This window comes from Dendrobates tinctorius, unplaced genomic scaffold (genome assembly GCF_039654945.1).
Source record: "Dendrobates tinctorius isolate UK_male_01 unplaced genomic scaffold, ASM3965494v1 ptg000014l, whole genome shotgun sequence".
NCBI lineage: Eukaryota > Metazoa > Chordata > Amphibia > Anura > Dendrobatidae > Dendrobates > Dendrobates tinctorius.
In genome coordinates this window covers 5,153,478-5,170,954 of record NW_027361682.1, presented here as the reverse complement: position 1 = coordinate 5,170,954, position 17,477 = coordinate 5,153,478, and the positions used below count along the sequence as shown (strand labels likewise).

General features: G+C 46.0%; 1 protein-coding gene across 1 annotated transcript in view; it reads left to right on the top strand.

Annotated features, from left to right (window-relative positions):
- Positions 1-17,477, top strand: part of LOC141073835 (uncharacterized) — a 57,220-nt gene that overhangs the window by 32,219 nt on the left and 7,524 nt on the right. Inside the window, exons 2-5 of the mRNA XM_073561304.1 lie at positions 15,313-15,445; positions 15,572-15,751; positions 15,837-15,960; positions 16,043-16,149. Of these exons, the coding sequence (XP_073417405.1) occupies positions 15,368-15,445; positions 15,572-15,751; positions 15,837-15,960; positions 16,043-16,149 (489 nt within the window). The 5' untranslated portion in view covers positions 15,313-15,367. The remainder of the gene's footprint in view (positions 1-15,312; positions 15,446-15,571; positions 15,752-15,836; positions 15,961-16,042; positions 16,150-17,477) is intronic.

Here is a 17,477-nt window from a genome sequence, read left to right as displayed (position 1 = left end):
CTCCGGTTTTGCGGCAACCTGATGTCTCACTCCCGTTTCAGGTAGAGGTGGATGCTTCTGAGATTGGTGCAGGAGCTGTTTTGTCCCCAAAAGATCCTGTAACATCTAAAATGAATCCCTGTGCTTTCTTTTCCCGAAATTTCTCCCCATCCTAACGTAACTATGGTGTGGGGAAACGGGAACTGTTAGCCATGAAATGGGCATAGAATCATAGAATCGTAGAGTTGGAAGGGACCTCCTGGGCCATCTGGTCCAACCCCCTGCTCAAAGCAGGATTCGCTAAATCATCCCAGTTAGATGTCTGTCCAGCCTCTGTTTGAAGACTTCCATTGAAGGAGAACTCACCACTTCTCGTGGCAGCCTGTTCCACTCATTGATCACTCTAACTGTCAAAAAGTTTTTTCTAATATCTAATCTGTGTCTCCTCCCATTCAGCTTCATCTCATTGCTTCTAGTCTTTCCTTGTGCAAATGAGAATAAAGTTGATCCTTCTACAATGTGACAGCCCTTTAGATATTTGTAGACAGCTATTAAGTCTCCTCTCAGTCTTCTCTTTTGCAAACTAAACATTCCCAAATCCTGCAACCTTTCCTCATAAGACAGGGTTTGCAGACCGGTCACCATTCTGGTCGCTCTTTTCTGAACTTGCTCCAGTTTGTTGATGTCTTTTTTAAAATGTGGTGCCCAAAATTGGACACAATATTCCAGATGAGGTCTGACCAAAGAGGAGTAGAGGGAAATAATTACTTCACGTGATCTAGACTGTATGCTTCTGTTAATACATCCTAGAATTGCATTTGCCTTTTTTGCTGCTGCATCACACTGTTGACTCATATTCAGTCTGTGATCTATTAGTATACCCAAGTCTTTTTCACATGTGCTGTCACTTAGCCCTATTCCTCCCATTCTATATATGCTTTTTTCATTTTTATTGCCCAGATGTAGTACTTTGCATTTCTCCCTGTTAAAAACCATTCTGTTAGTTGCTGCCCACTTCTCCAGTTTATTTAAATCTTTTTGAATCCTCTCTCTCTCTTCTCTAGTATTAGCTATCCCTCCTAGCTTTGTGTCATCAGCAAATTTAATCAGTTTACCTTCAATTCCTTCATCTAAATCGTTGATAAAGATGTTGAACAATACAGGGCCCAGGACAGAGCCCTGTGGTACCCCACTTGAGACATTCTTCCAACTGGATGTGCAGCCATTTACGACCACTCTTTGGGTCCGATCACTAAGCCAGTTATGAATCCACCTAACAGTTGCCTTGTCCATTCCATACTTAGTCATTTTTTCAATAAGGATTGTATGAGAGACTTTGTCAAATGCTTTGCTGAAGTCAAGATATACTATATCTACAGCATTTCCTTGATCCACCCAATCAGTAATACCGTCATAGAAGGAAATTAAATTAGTCTGACATGACTTATTAGTTACAAACCCATGCTGACTCTGTTTAATCACTTCATTCTTATCCAAGTATTGACATACATGTTGTTTAATAATTTGTTCAAAGATCTTTCCTGGTATAGGAATGGGCATTTGAGGAGTGGAGACATTGGTTGGAGGGAGCTAAACATCAAGTCGTGGTCCTTACTGACCACAAGAATTTGAGTTACCTGGAGTCGGCCAAACGCTTGAATCCTAGACAGGCTAGGTGGGCCTTGTTTTTCACACGTTTTGATTTTGTGGTCTCTTTTCTTCCGGGCACTAAGAATGTCAAGGCAGACGCCCTCTCTAGGAGTTTCTTTGCTGATTCTCCTATTGTGACCAAGCCTGCTACCATCTTAGGTGAGGGGGTAGTTCTTTCTGCCATCTCGCCTGATTTGAGACGTGTTCTGGGAGAGTTTCAGGAGGACAAATCTGAGCGTTGTCCCATTGGAAAATTGTATGTTCCTGACCAGTAGAGGAAGAGAGTGATGTCTGAGGTTCATTGCTCCGCATTGGCTGGTCATCCAGGTATTTTTCGTACTAGAGATTTGGTGAGCAACAAAATTGACAGTGCATAGGGCTAGAAAATAGATATAAATAATTTAGATTCAATTTAATGAAAATCCAAATAATCATGTTTTTAGAGGCCCAATACAATGTAAGAATAGGATACACTGACTATATAGTATAAAGAAGCAACCGAAAAAAACAGTGCATAAACATCCAAGATAAATAGAAATAACATGAATCTTTATTAAGGACACAGATAAAAATTGGCATGACAGAAGTGACACAAGTAGAACGCACAGAGGTGCAGAGATTCTGTACATCTGTGACCTCGTCTCCCAGTACTTACCTGCACAAAACCTCCGATCCTCACATGATCTCCTGTACTCCTCTCTTATCTCCTCTACCCACAATCGCGTACAAGATTTCTCCCGCGCATCCCCCCTACTCTGGAACTCTCTACCACAACATATCAGACTCTCGCCTACCATGGAAACCTTCAAAAAGAACCTGAAGACCTACCTCTTCCGACAAGCCTACAACCTGCAGTAACCACCGATCCACCAAACCGCTGCACGACCAGCTTTACCCTCGCCTACTGTATCCTCACCCATCCCTTGTAGATTGTGAGCCCTCGCGGGCAGTGTCTTCTCTCATCCTATACCAGTCGTGACTTGTATTGTTCAAGATTACTGTACTTGCATGTATTATGTATACCCCTCCTCACATCTAAAGTGCCATGGCATAAATGGCGCTATAATAATAAAAATAATAATATTCTACTATCCTATGACTAAGGGCATGTTAGGCGTCGGGTTCCTGCCGCTGCACAGCAGGAATCCCGAGCCTTGCATTCGACGGTCTCCCATTCTCCTTCGGCCACAGAGGAGCCTGCTCAAACCAGCTCTGTGGGTTTGGTTGCTGCTGCCACCTCTGGTCCAGCTATAGCAATGCATTCTGGTCAGCAGCGAGCCACTCCAGGGACTAAGTCCTCCTTTCGGTCCACTGAGCATGCCCGTGGGACGATCTCTCATTGGAGATCGGAGGTCAAGTGCTCAGGTCCTTCTCCAGCTCGGATTGCACCATCAGGAAGGTCCCGGAAGGACACTGCTATAAAAGGTTCACATGGCCACTCGGTGGTGCGTTCCGCCAACCCTAACATTATAATAGTACCAGGGTCTGGCTAGTAATGGCGGACAAACAGCGACTGCTGCAGTACATCCGGCAGCTGGAGGGCAGGTTGGTGGCTCTCGAGCATTCAGCCTCAGCTGCGGACGTTACTGCGATCGCTGTTCAGGCAGCCACGAAGGCTGTCTCCCGTGTGACCACTGCCATCCCTGCCCCGACTTTGTCCCGCCTCCCGCTGCCCGAGAAGTTCTCGGGTTATAGTGCTTCTTGTAGTTGTTTCGTGAGCCAATGCTCTATACAGCTGGAGCTGCTGGCAGCACGATTCCCCTCTGAGCAGGCTAAGGTGGGATTTATTATTTCCCTCTTGTCGGGCAGGGCTTTGGAGAGGGCCACACCGCTGTGGGAGCGGGGTGATCATGTGGTGCAGAGTGCCTCGCAGTTCTTGGGCTCTCTGAAGCATGTCTTCCTGGGACCGCGAGTCACCCATGACACCGCGCTCCAGCTGCTGGCATTGTCACAGGGCTCATCCATGGTCAGCTACTTTGCCATCCAGTTCTGGATGCTGGCCTCGGAGTTAGAGTGGCCAGATAAGGCCCTCACCAAGAAGGGTGCAAATCCCAAGTTGTGGTCAGAACCTGTCTCCAAGGCCTTCTCCTCCATTAAGACCCATTTCGCTAGCGCTCCCATTCTACATCGCCCCAATGTAGATAAACCATTCTGGTGCTGGAGCGGTCCTGTTCCAGAAGGACTCGCAAGGTCGGAAGTACCCATGCTTCTTCTCCAAGACCTTGACACCGGCGGAGAGGAGTTATTCCATCGGGGACAGGGAGTTGCTAGCGATGAAGTTGGCCTTCTCGGAGTGGAAATACCTCCTGGAGGGGCTCGCCACCCTTTCCTGGTGTTCACTGACCACAAGAACCTGGTGTATTTGCAGACAGCCCAGCGGCTAAATTCTCGCCAGGCCAAATAGTCCTTGTTCTTCTCCCGGTTCCATTTCACCCTCCATTTCCTATCCGGTGAGAAGAACGTCAGAGCCGATGCTCTCTCTCTCCGTGATGTCATGGGAGGAGGAGGAGGAGCCTCGGCTGATCGTCCCGTCCGAGAGCCTGAGGACCGTGGCTCCGGTCGCGCTTGAGTCAGTACCTCCAGGCAAGACATTTGTCCCTGCCCATTTGCGACCGGAGGTCCTCTCCTGGGCTCATTCGTCCAGGGTGGGTGGACATTTCGGGACAAAACGGACCTCTGAGCTTCTGGCGAGGACGTACTGGTGGCCGCATATGGCCCGTGATGTCAGGGACTATATTCAGGCGTGCGTCTCTTGTGCTCAAAATAGGTCCTCTCGGCAGCGGCCCGCTGGGCTACTCTACCCTCTGCCGGTAGCGGACAAACCCTGGGAGATGGTCGGTATGGACGTTGTGGTGGGACTGTCCAAGTCCAGTGGCAGCACAGTCATTTGGGTTATCACCGAACACTTCTCCAAGATGGTGCACCTGGTACCTCTTTCCCGGTTACCTTCTGCACGGGGCCTAGCAGTGTTGTTTATTAAGCACGTTTTCCACCTGCACGGTATGCCGGATAAGATTGTCAGCGACCGGGGTCTTCAGTTTGCGTCTCAGTTCTGGAGAGAGCTCTGTACCCTGCTCAGCATTGAGCTAAATCTCTCCTCGGCCTATCATCCCGAGATGAACGGGTTGGTAGAGAGAACCAACCAGACCCTGCTCACATATCTACGACATTTTGTCTTGGCCAGGCAGGATGACTGGGCATCCTTGCTGCCGTGGGAGGAGTTCTCTTTGAACAACGCTGTGACCGACTCCACCGGTCAGACCCCATTCCTCCTAAATTACGGCCAGCATCCACGCGTCCCTGTGCCCATGCCCGTGTCATCCACCGACTCTAGGGTGGCAGACTGGGCGGTAGAGGCACGTGACATTTGGGATCGCACTCAGGATGCTCTCCGGGCCTCCAAGGAGAGAATGAGGATCTCCGCGGACGAACATCGGCGTCCTGCTCCAACCTTCTCCCCTGGCAACTTAGTGGACTCGACTCGCAGCCTGATGTTACAGGCGGAGAGCCACACTAAGTTCGCCCCTCGCTACATTGGTCCCTTTAACCCCTTCATGACCAAGCCTATTTTGACCTTAATGACCAGGCCATTTTTTGCAATTCTGACCAGTGTCCCTTTATGAGGTAATAACTCAGGAACGCTTCAACGGATCCTAGCGATTCTGAGACTGTTTTTTCGTGACATATTGGGCTTCATGTTAGTGGTAAGTTTAGGTCGATAATTTTTGCATTTATTTGTGAAAAAATCAGAAATTTGGCGAAAATTTAGAAAATTTTGCAATTTTCAAATTTTGAATTTTTATTCTGTTAAACCAGAGAGTTATGTGACACAAAATAGTTACTAAATAACATTTCCCACATGTCTACTTTACATCAGCACAATTTTGGAAACAAAATATTTTTTTGTTAGGAAGTTATAAGGGTTAAAAGTTGACCAGCGATTTCTCATTTTTACAACAAAATTTACAAAACCATTTTTTTAGGGACCACCTCACATTTGAAGTCACTTTGAGGGGTCTATATGGCAGAAAATACCCAAAAGTGACACCATTCCAAAAACTGCACCCATCAAGCTACTCAAAATTACATTCAAGAAGATTATTAACCCTTCAGGTGTTTCACAGGAACTAAAGCAACGTGGAAAGAAAAAATGGACATTTTAATTTTTCCGACAAAAATTTTCTTTTAGCATCAATTTTTTCATTTTCACATGGGCAACAGGATAACATGGATCCTAAAATTTGTTGGGCAATTTCTCCTGAGTACACCGATACCTCATATGTGGTCATAAACCACTGTTTGGGCGCAAGGCAGGGCGTGGAAGGGAAGGAGCGCCATTTGACTTTTTGAATGGAAAATTAGCTCCAATCATTATCGGACACCATGTCGCGTTTGGAGAGCCCCTGTGCACCTAAACATTTGAGCTCCCCCACAAGTGGCCCCATTTTGGAAACTAGACCCCTTATGGAACTTATCTAGATGTGTAGTGAGCACTTTTAACCCCCAAGTGCTTCACAAAAGTTTATAACACAGAGCAGTGAAAATAAAACATAATTTTTTTTCCTCAAAAATGATTTTTTAGCACGCTATTTTTAATTTTCACAAGGCTAACAGGAGAAATTGGACCACAAAAGTTGTTGTCCAGGTTGTCCTGAGTATGCTGGTACCCCATATGTGGGGGGGAACCACTGTTTGGGCGCACGGCAGGGCTCAGAAGGAAAGGAGCGCCATTTGACTTTTTGAAATGCAAATTACTTCTAATCGTTAGCGGACACCATGTCGTGTTTGGAGAGCCCCTGTGTACCTAAACATTGGAGCTCCCCCACAAGTGACCCCATTTTGGAAACTAAACCCCCTAAGGAACTTATCTAGATGCATAGTGAGCACTTTGAACCCCCAAGTGCTTCACAAAAGTTTATAACGCAGAGCCGTGAAAATAAAAAAAAAAATTTTTTCCTCAAAAAATTATTCTTATTGCGCAATTTTTTATTTTCACAAGGGTACCAGGATAAATTGGACCCCAAAAGTTGTCCAGTTTGTCCTGTGTACGCTGGTACCCCATATGTGGGTGGGTACCACTGTTTGGGTGTACGTCGGGGCTCGGAAGGGAAGTAGTGACATTATGAAATGCTGACTGGATGGAATGGTCTGCGGGCATCATGTTACATTTGCAGAGCCCCTGATGTACCTAAACTGTGGAACCCCCCACAAGTGACCCCATTTTGGAAACTAGACCACCAAAGGAACTTATCTAGATGTGTAGTGAGCACCTTAAACCCCCAAGTGCTTCACAGAAGTTATAACGCAGAGCCGTGAAAATAAAAAATATTTTTTTTCCTCAAAAAAAATGATTTTTAGCCAGCAATTTTTTTTCAGAAGGGTACCAGGATAAATTGGACCCCAAAAGTTGTTGTCCAGTTTGTCCTGAGTACGCTGGTACCCCATATATGGGGGGAACCATTGCTTGGGCACACGTAAGGGCTCGGAATGGAAGTAGTGACGTTTTGAAATGCAGACTTTGATGGAATGGTCTGCGGTCGTCGTTACGTTTGCAGAGCCCCTGATGTGCTAAACAATAGAAACCCCCCACAAGTGACCCCATTTTGGAAACTAGACCCCCCAAGGAACTTATCTAGATGCCTGGTGGGCACTTTGAACCCCCAAGTGCTTCACAGAAGTTTATAACGCAGAGACGTGAAAATTAAAATAAAAAATTTTTTCCACAAAAATAATATTTTACCCCCCAATTTTTTATTTTCCCAAAGGTACCAGGAGAAATTAGACCCCCAAAGTTGTTGTGCAATTTTTATTGAGTACGCTAATACCCCATATGTTGGGATAAACCACTGTTTGGGCACACGTCGGGGCTTGGAAGGGAGGGAGCACCGTTTGACTTTTTGAACGCAAAATTGGCTGGAATCAATGGTGGCACCATGTCGCGTTTGGAGACCCCCTGATGTGCCTAAACAGTGGAAACCCCTCAATTCTAACTTCAACCCTAACCCCAACACATCCCTGAACACATCCCTAACCCTAGTCCCAACCCTAACCATAACACTAACCCCAACACACCCCTAATCCCAACCCCAACAATAACCCTAACCACAAGCCTAACCCTAATTCCAACCCTAAGCCTAATTCTAACCCTAATTCCAACCCTAACCCTAATTCCAACCCCAACCCTAACCCTCGTTCCAACCCTAACCCTCGTTCCAACCCTAACCCTCTTTCCAACCCTAACCCTCGTTCCAACCCTAACCTTCGTTCCAACCCTAACCCTCTTTCCAACCCTAACCCTAATGGAAAAATAAAAATAATTTCTTTATTTTATTAGTTGTTCCTGCCTATGGGGATGATAATCGGGGGGTTTATTTACTTTTCATTCTATTTTGATCACTGTGAGAGTTTATCACAGTGATCAAAAGGAATGAAAGGAAATTGCAGCAGGCGCCCACCATTTTCCAATATGGCGGCGCCCATGGTCCGGGACCACGGGACACCGGGAGCCATAGCGGCACTCGGTGAGTACCGGGGGGTGGGAGGGGGGGGCGATTGGAAGGTGGGGGGAGCGGAGGGAAGGCGGGAGGGGGCAGATGGTGACAGCGGCGGCACATTGCCGCTGTCATTCAGTGGCGGGGGGCAGATCATCCCCGTTAACCGGTGGGGGGGGTCGGATCGGTGTCACCAGCCATGTCCGATGCTACAGCAGCGTCGGACATGGCTGGATTGTAATATTTCATCAATTTTCATTGATGAAATATTACTATCGCTCTGATTGGCTGTTTCACCTTTAACAGCCAATCATAGCGATCGTAGCCACGTGGGGGCAAAGCCACGCCCCCCGTGGTGAAGTACAAAGCCCCCTGTATCAGCGGGTCGGGTGACCTTTCCGCAGGGGGCTTTGAAGTCATGACACAGGGTATGCGTCATTGGTCGGAATGGCACCGACTTTCATGACGCATACGCTGTGTCACTGGTCGTGAAGGGGTTAAGGTCCTCGAACATATCAGCTCTGTGGTCTATCGACTGGCCCTTCCACCACACTTGGCTATCTCTGACACCTTCCACGTGTCCCTCCTTAACCCCTTAATGACCGTCAATACGTCTTTTAACTGACCTGAGATATAAGAGAATATAATCCTCCTACAGGTGACCATCCAGCATCTGTCAGCTGTGCACTATAGCTGACAACTTGCTGCATCAGCCACGATCAGTGTTGTCACCGTCCATATCTGTTTAACCCCTTAAATGCTGCTGTCAATAGTGACTATATCATATAAATGTTTTAAAGAGTGTGGCTTCTCCCTCTTTATCCCATTTGGCACTCTGAGATCATGATTGTGTGGTCCTGATGTTTGCCATGGCAATTCACCACCAATATGTGACGAACAGCCCACCGCCGTTCGTCTAATTACGGGCGACACTAACGGGGGTCCCGCTGCCACCAAAACGCGACGGACAGCGGACCCTGTGTCACCACTATGTCACAATCCCACCACTGACACGGGTGTATCAGCGGACGGAGGGACGTGACACAATGCCGGCACACAGCTATCACAGGCACCGTTGGGGCTTATCTTAGTTATCCCACCACCGGCACCATGTGACAAAAATATCCAGCAAGCTAATCTCGCTCTACAATTTGCCGCAGGGGGAGTTTAATTTGGATGCCCCACCACTGCTATCAATCTTCCAAGTACTGCGGGGATTTATGTATATCCCACTTTCTCAGTTCCACTTTGGAACTCGCAGCTCTCCGGCGCCCCCTTACCCTCAGGTCAGTCAGGGAACTGCACCTAGGATAATTAGTCGCCGGACGGGCTGCCTGTTGTGAACCGGCAATTAGGCTTCTGCAGTAAGGGAATTATCAATGCTGTGGCTGAAGCCCCCTTACTCAGCAATATCAGACCCTTCTAGACTGCCAGCAAGCCGCAATAGCCGTGCACAACACGCTGCCACCAGTCACGGTTACTTAATTCACAGTGTTAAATTAAGAGGGTCCGTGGCAAACCCCTTGAATTAGTAGCGATTATCTAACAAAGGCGTATAGTTTGATTCTTAGAGCATGGAGACAGATCTAAATAATTTCATTTATTTTCCGAAAGAGGACAGTGATTACAGATAAAAGTTGCTATAAAATTGAGACCTAAAATATGTACAGTACAGGTATAAAATAAAAGTGGAGAAAACAAAGAGATTACACTCACAGTTCCATATTGTTCCTTAGGCAGACCATGTGGCTTTAAGGTGGGTGGAGGCGGAGCTGCACTTCTCCGCTCATCTGAGTTCTTGTCAGCACGGACTCTGCAGCTGTTCTGAGCTGGTTCTGCCAGGGAATGCCTTATAGACTTTCCTATGTGACATCACAGAGAGGTGCATTCTGGGTTGATCCCACCCCTCTTATCCAAGTTATGTTTTGGCTACAAAACTTAGATTAGCTATAACTTTATGGGAGAAGCTGGTATGGACTCATCAGTGGTTTCATGTTTCCCAGCGTAATGAGCCCATCAAGAAAACATCAAACATCTATGCGATATGACCGTCCATTTGGGCGCAAATCCTATCTCATGTTCTGGACAGGGTAGAACTTCGAAACATACGCGGTCTCGAAGCTGGGACCGCTCCGGTTACAAAAATATGATTTTCATATCTCTAGGGTATTTGGTTCTTATGGTATAGTCTCTCATAGTTTTATTCGTTTCAAACAAAGAAGTTTTTCCCGCTCTGAAGAGGAGAGAAGGCAAATGGTGTGAGGAAGATGGTCTAGCTAATTAACATTCCTGCTCTTCCAGAGGAAGTGGCAGGGTTGATAAAACCTGGGGGGGAAGGAATTCCTACTACTGACAGTTTACAATGTCCTAGGATGGAGGATTTGTTAGCACATTACAACAGAAAACATACACTTTATTAGGTACACCATGCTAGTAAGGGGTTGGACCCCCTTTTGCCTTCAGAACTGCCTCAATTGTTCGTGGCAGAGATTCAACAAGGTGCTGGAAGCATTCCTCAGAGATTTTGGACCATATTGACATGATGGCATCACACAGTTGGCGCAGATTTGTCGGCTGCACATCCCTGATGCGAATCTCCCGTTCCACCACATCCCAAAGATGCTCTATTGGATTGAGATCTGGTGACTGAGGAGGCCATTTGAGTACAGTAAACTCATTGTCATGTTCAAGAAACCAATCTGAGATGATTCGAGCTTTATGACATGGCGCATTATCCTGCTGAAAGTAGCCATCAGATGTTGGGTACATTGTGGTCATAAAGGGATGGACATGGTCAGCAACAATACTCAGGTAGGCTGTGGCGTTGCAACGATGCTCAATTGGTACCAAGGGGCCCAAAGAGTTCCCAGAAAAAATTCCCCACAACATGACACCACCACCACCAGCCTGAACCGTTGATACAAGGCAGGATGGATCCATGCTTTCATGTTGTTTACGCCAAATTCTGACCCTACCATCCGAATGTCGCAGCAGAAATCGAGACTCATCAGACCAGGCAACGTTTTTCCAATCTTCTACTGTCCAATTTCGATGAGCTTGTGCAAATTGTAGCCTCAGTTTCCTGTTCTTAGCTGAGAGGAGTGGTACCCAGTGTGGTCTTCTGCTGCTGTAGCCCATCTGCCTCAAAGTTCGACGCACTGTGCGTTCAGAGATGCTCTTCTGCCTACCTTGGTTGTAACGGGTGGCAATTTGAGTCACTGTTGCCTTTCTATCAGCTCGAACCAGTCTGCCCATTCTCCTCTGACCTCTGGCATCAACATGGCATTTCCGGCCACAGAACTGCCGCTCACTGGATTTTTTTTCTTTTTCGGACCATTCTCTGTAAACCCTAGAGATGGTTGTGCGTGAAAATCCCAGTAGATCAGCAGTTTCTGAAATACTCAGACCAGCCCTTCTGGCACCAACAATCATGCCACGTTCAAAGGCACTCAAATCACCTTTCTTCCCCATACTGATGCTCGGTTTGAACTGCAGGAGATTGTCTTGACCATGTCTACATGCCTAAATGCACTGAGTTGCCGCCATGTGATTGGCTGATTAGAAATTAAGTCTTAACACACAGTTGGACAGGTGTACCTAATAAAGTGGCCAGTGAGTGTAATCCTCCTACAGGTGACCATCCAGCATCTGTCAGCTGTGCACTATAGCTGACAACTTGCTGCATCAGCCACGATCAGTGTTGTCACCGTCCATATCTGTTTAACCCCTTAAATGCTGCTGTCAATAGTGACTATATCATATAAATGTTTTAAAGAGTGTGGCTTCTCCCTCTTTATCCCATTTGGCACTCTGAGATCATGATTGTGTGGTCCTGATGTTTGCCATGGCAATTCATGAGTAAATAGCGTCCTTAGAGTCTGCCGGCTACACTGACCTGTTCAAAAGTCAGCAACATTTAGGTGGTAAAAATCAACTTTTTCATTCCTATCATGCCATTTTGTATTAATTCCTGAAAAGCACCTGAAGGGTTAATAAACTACCTGACAACAGTTTTCAATAAGACAAGGGCTGCTGTTTTTAAAATGCTATCACTTTTGGGATTTTTCCAATATATACGACCCCCAAAGTCACTTCAAATCTGGAGAGGTCCCTAAAAAAAATTATTTTGTAAATTTCCATGAAAAAATGAAAAACTACTGCTACATGTTTCAACCTCCTAAAATGCTAACAAAATAAAATAACATTTTTCAAATGGTGCTGATGTAGAGCAGACATGTGGGAAATATTATTTATTAAAGTTTTGCTATGGTAAGACGATCTGAATTAAAGGGATAATCATTCAAAGTTTGAAAATTGCTAATTTTTTACATTTTTGTTAAATTTCTGATATTTTTATAAATAAACACAAAACATGTGAACCTAAATTTACCATGATCATAAAGTATAATGTGTCACGAAAAAACAATCTCAAAATCACTGGATTTTGTCAAAGCGTTCCAGAGTTATTACCACATAAAGTGACACTGGTCGGATTTTTAAAATTTGGCTCTGTCACTAAGGGGTTAAACCTGTTCACTTGTCCCGGTTCTCCGAGTCATCTGCCGGGACATCAGACCTGTTTTTGGACGAGTTTGAGGTCAATGCCATTGTGGGATGCAGAGTGGTGCGTGGTAAAAAGTTTTATTTGGTGGACTGGAAGGGTCATGGTCCAGAGGCTCAGACCTGGGAGCCAGTGGAGAACATCCACGCTCCGCTCATTATTGCGGCATTTGAGCGTAGCGAGGCGGCCCTAGGAGGGGGGGTAATGTTAGAAGTCGGGTTCCTGCCACTGCACAGCAGGAATCCTGAGCCTTGCATTCGGCGGTCTCCCATTCTCCTTCGGCCACAGAGGAGCCAGCTCAGCAGACTCTTCGATCCCGGCGCTCTGCTCAAACCAGCTCTGTGGGCTTGGTTGCTGCTGCCACCTCTGGTCCAGCTATAGCAACGCATGCTGGTCAGCAATGAGCCACTCCAGGGACTAAGTCCTCCTTTCGGTCCACTGAGCATGCCCGTGGGACGATCTTTCATTTGAGATCAGAGGTCACATGCTCAGGTCCTGCTCCAGCTCGGATTGGACCATCAGAAAGGTCCCGGAAGGACGCTGCTATAAAAGGTTCGCATGGCCGCTTGGCCATGCGCTAGTATAGACTGCAATATCAGACTATGAGGAGTGAGTGTTGTTATGCATGTATGAATGTCTCTGGTGAATGACTCATTGGAAACCCCTACCCTTGGTACGCATGTGTTGTGCAGCCTAACCTGTTAAGCACCCAGGCTTAGGTGCAGGTAGGACAGAGTCTGAGACAGGCATCCGTGTCCACCGGTGGCATGGCACGGCACACCACAGTGCACGTTCTCGATACTCCATAGTCTGCGTCTATAGTGGCGTCCGCAGTTGCGACGCTGCGCGCTCAGAAGGTCTAGAGGGACTCTGAACTGTGTCCTTGGGGCAGAGTTCTGTGACCGCTTTCTTTGCGCTCCGTGGCCGGGTTCTGTGAGCTAAATAGGCACCGGCATTTATGTTCTGCGGTAGCGCGGCTCTGTGAGTTAACAGAGTTCACTTCTGTTCACACTGGGTGACGTTAACCCACGTGTGAACTTTTCTACACCGCTTTATACTTCTGCCATTACTAAGCAGCAGTTTACCACCCCTGCACGGTGGACCCCAGGCTGCGAACGCACCTTACTATTATTTTATTATTTGGTGCGTTCCGCCAGCCCTAACAGGGCAGTTATTCCTAAAACATGTAAGAATCACTCTATATTTTTTAATCATGCATATCCCTGGTTTTAACGGAAGAAATAAACGGAAGTTTTATTCAAGTACCGATCTTTTTCCTGTTTTTGCACATAGTACGGCAATCGCATTATTAAGCCCTGCCTAGGTGCCTCTAATCCTAAACTTTCCCTCCACTGAATGCAGGTATCAGCAGTTTTACTACAGAAGGTAAAATATTTAGCCCTGACAAGGACTGTTATATAAGCGGTACAGCAGCAGCAGTGGTATACTAGTACTGCAATAGCATTATTAAACCCTGCCTAGGTGCCTCCAATCCTAAACTTTCCCGCCATTGAATTCAGGTAATAGCAGATTTACTACAGAAAGGAAAATATTTAGCACTGAAAAGTCCTGTTGTTTTAATGTTGCAGGAGTAGTATACAAGTACTCCTATACCAATCTTATTAAATCCTGACTAAATCCCTGCTCTAATCTAAGCTCTCCCTCTGATAACTCTCCCTAAACTGCTTCCTGAATTCAGTGTGTCGAGCATTGCGTCACTGGGTCTTAGGGTACCGTTACACCTAGCGACTCACCAGCGATCCCGACCAGCGATATGATGCGGTCAGGATCGCTGGTGAATCGCTAGGTGGTCGCTAGTGAGCTGCCACTCAGGCAGATCTCACTAGCGACATCGCTGGGACGGGGATCGCTACTTACCTGTCAGACGCGGCGATCCTGCGTCCTCCCGCCCGGCTCCACGCGTCACTCGTCACAGCAGGAAGCGCCGCAGGAAGTGACCGACGAGGAATGATCCAGGAGCTTCTCGCACGATCAGCGATAACCAGCGGGGGAGCCGGTCAGAGGTAAGTATCACATGCAGCGATATCGCTAGCTATATTGCTGCAACGTCACAAAATCGGTGACTTTACAGCGATATTGCTAGCGATATCGCAGTGTGTAACGGGGGCTTTATACTAAACACCATGACGCGTTGTGGCTGGCCAATCACAGTAATGCCACTACCACGTTGTCTACAGCATTAGTGATTGGCAGACAATCTCTACATGTTTATTGGCTGTGTAACAGGCGCCAAAACATGTGGGGCAGGGATTCGAGCATTCAATCCGAGCACGCAGACACTCAAGTGATATCTGAGTATCACTGAGTACATTCGCTCATCACTGACTGTTCTACTGCATGATGGTTTACAGAGATTATGTGCCTTCCATGCTGCCATCACCGCTGCTGCCAGTGAATAACTGTAATGTTCATCTGAAGGTGTGATGTTGCTTTAACCTCAAGCATGGAGGAGCTACCTTCATAAGATACTAAATGTTCCAATCCAAATTAACAAACAGAATTTGTAGATGTATTCTATCTCCTCATTTGTTTTTGATAATTATTTCCAGAAATTGCAATATTACATGGGATTTTTATGATGTGACACATCGTCATCTTCTCCCCATTCAGGTCCCTCAGTGGAGATATTCTATATAAGGGAATTTTCCTGACTGATCCATCAAGGATGGATAGGGACAAGGACAAGATGTCGGAAAGGATTTTACACCTCACCCTAGATATCCTCTTCCGGCTTACTGGAGAGGTGAGAGATTTTGATTACGTCACTTTACATCCTTATCTATGGGATTAACAGATGGACAGAACTGGAGAGGTGAGGACTCTGGAAATGTCTGTAGTGAGGTTTATTAATGTGTCTCTCCATACCCAGGATTACACAGTAGTGAAGAAGACCTCTAGTGAGCGCTGTCAGGCCCCTGTGTCTGAGCGATGGGGAAGACCCCTGAGCCCAATCAAGGGGCCTCCACCTCACCCCCTGATACATGAGGACATCAATGGCCAGAAAATCCTAGAACTCACCTACAAGATGATTGAGCTGCTGACTGGAGAGGTGACACTACTGGGAATGCTGGGACATTATACAGTAACGCTATGGAGGGATTAGGGGATGATGATGATTTCATTGCATATATCAGGTTCCTATAAGGTGTCATGATGTCGCCGTCTATTTCTCCATGGAGGAGTGGGAGTATTTAGAAGGACACAAAGATCTGTACAAGGACGTCATGATGGAGGTTCCCCAGCCCCTCACATCACCAGGTAATAGACAGGACTAAATACACACGGCTTAAAATGATCTTTATGTAAAGAAGTAACCAGTCCTTGTATGTGTTTCCTCCAGTTCTATCCAGTGAGAGCACAACACCAGATAGATGTCCCCAACCTCTTCTCCCTCAGGACTGTAAAGATCCCAATGTTCCTCAGGATCATCAGGTAGATGGAGAGAAGGTAATATTAAATATTCCCTATGATGTGTAGAAGGCTGTGGAGGTGTTGTATTCAGTCTTGTTTTTTCCACCAGTATTATATACTGAACTGCCAATTTATTAAAGGCACCGGCCCTTTCACAATTGAACCGTTAATGTATGGAAGTAAACCAGTGACTAGTGATGAGCGAGTATGCTCGTTGCTCGGGTTTCCCCGAGCATGCTTGGGTGGTCTCCAAGTATTTGGAAGTGCTCGGAAATTTAGTTTCTGTCGCCGCAGCTGCATGATTTGCGGCTACTTGACAGCCTGAATACATGTGCGGAATTCCCACACTACCAGTGACCTCAATGTGCTGCATAAAATCAGTTGACTACATTTTTCGTGGATCGTTTCAGTTTGGATTAACAAGGAATTAATCTATAAACGAGATCTGGTGATTGATGCTAGAACAGCTGGGCAATTATTTAAGAGACTGGCCAACCTTGTTCAAAAAGAATAGTTCTGATAAATAGGCAGTACACAGACAGTTGCAGCAGATTCAAATGCTAGTGAATGACCATTTAAGACGTTTGCACAATACATTATTCTTCAGTAAGAGTGGACTATAATAGCAGAGGAACAGTGCCAGTGTTGTTCGAGAGAAAAAGTAAGGTAAGACTTGTTTAAAAAAGTGCAAAAATTTGATCGGTGAGCAGGGTAAAAATTTTGCGTAGTCAAATAAATCTAGATTTCTAAGGCACCAAGTGGCCAAAAGGGTCAGAATTTGAAAAACAGCGTGAACCCAGGTGGAGATGGAGGAATGATGCAGGGAATATTTTCTTGGCCTATCTGAGCGCTCTGATATCTGTGGATGAATGTTTATATACTAGCGCTTACCTAAGAATCATGACCAACAAAGCTCATTACTTCATGGCAGCTGTTTACTCTATAGCTAAAGGAAACTGTACTATGCCACAAGGGTTATATAGTGTTTGATTCCCTCCAGGAACATGATAGTAAGTTTTTAATGCTTCCTCAAGTTTCCAGATGTTCATCCTTTAGAGCATTTACGAGCGAGATAGTATATGCTGTTCATAGAATGACAGTAACTCCACCTAATTTACAAAAACTGTAAGAGGCTATCCTAACGGTATGGACAAATATTCCTGAAGAATGATCTTAACATAGAATCGAATCTATTACATGATAAATTGCTGAGGTCCTGAAAGCCAGACGAAATTGAAAGTACTACTAGATGGTGTCTCTAATAATGTGGCCATTCAGTGTATGTGTTATACTTGGTGGAGATCACAGAATAAAGCTGATAATAGACATTAGATGTTGTCTGGATCTTCTCGCAATTTTCTGAT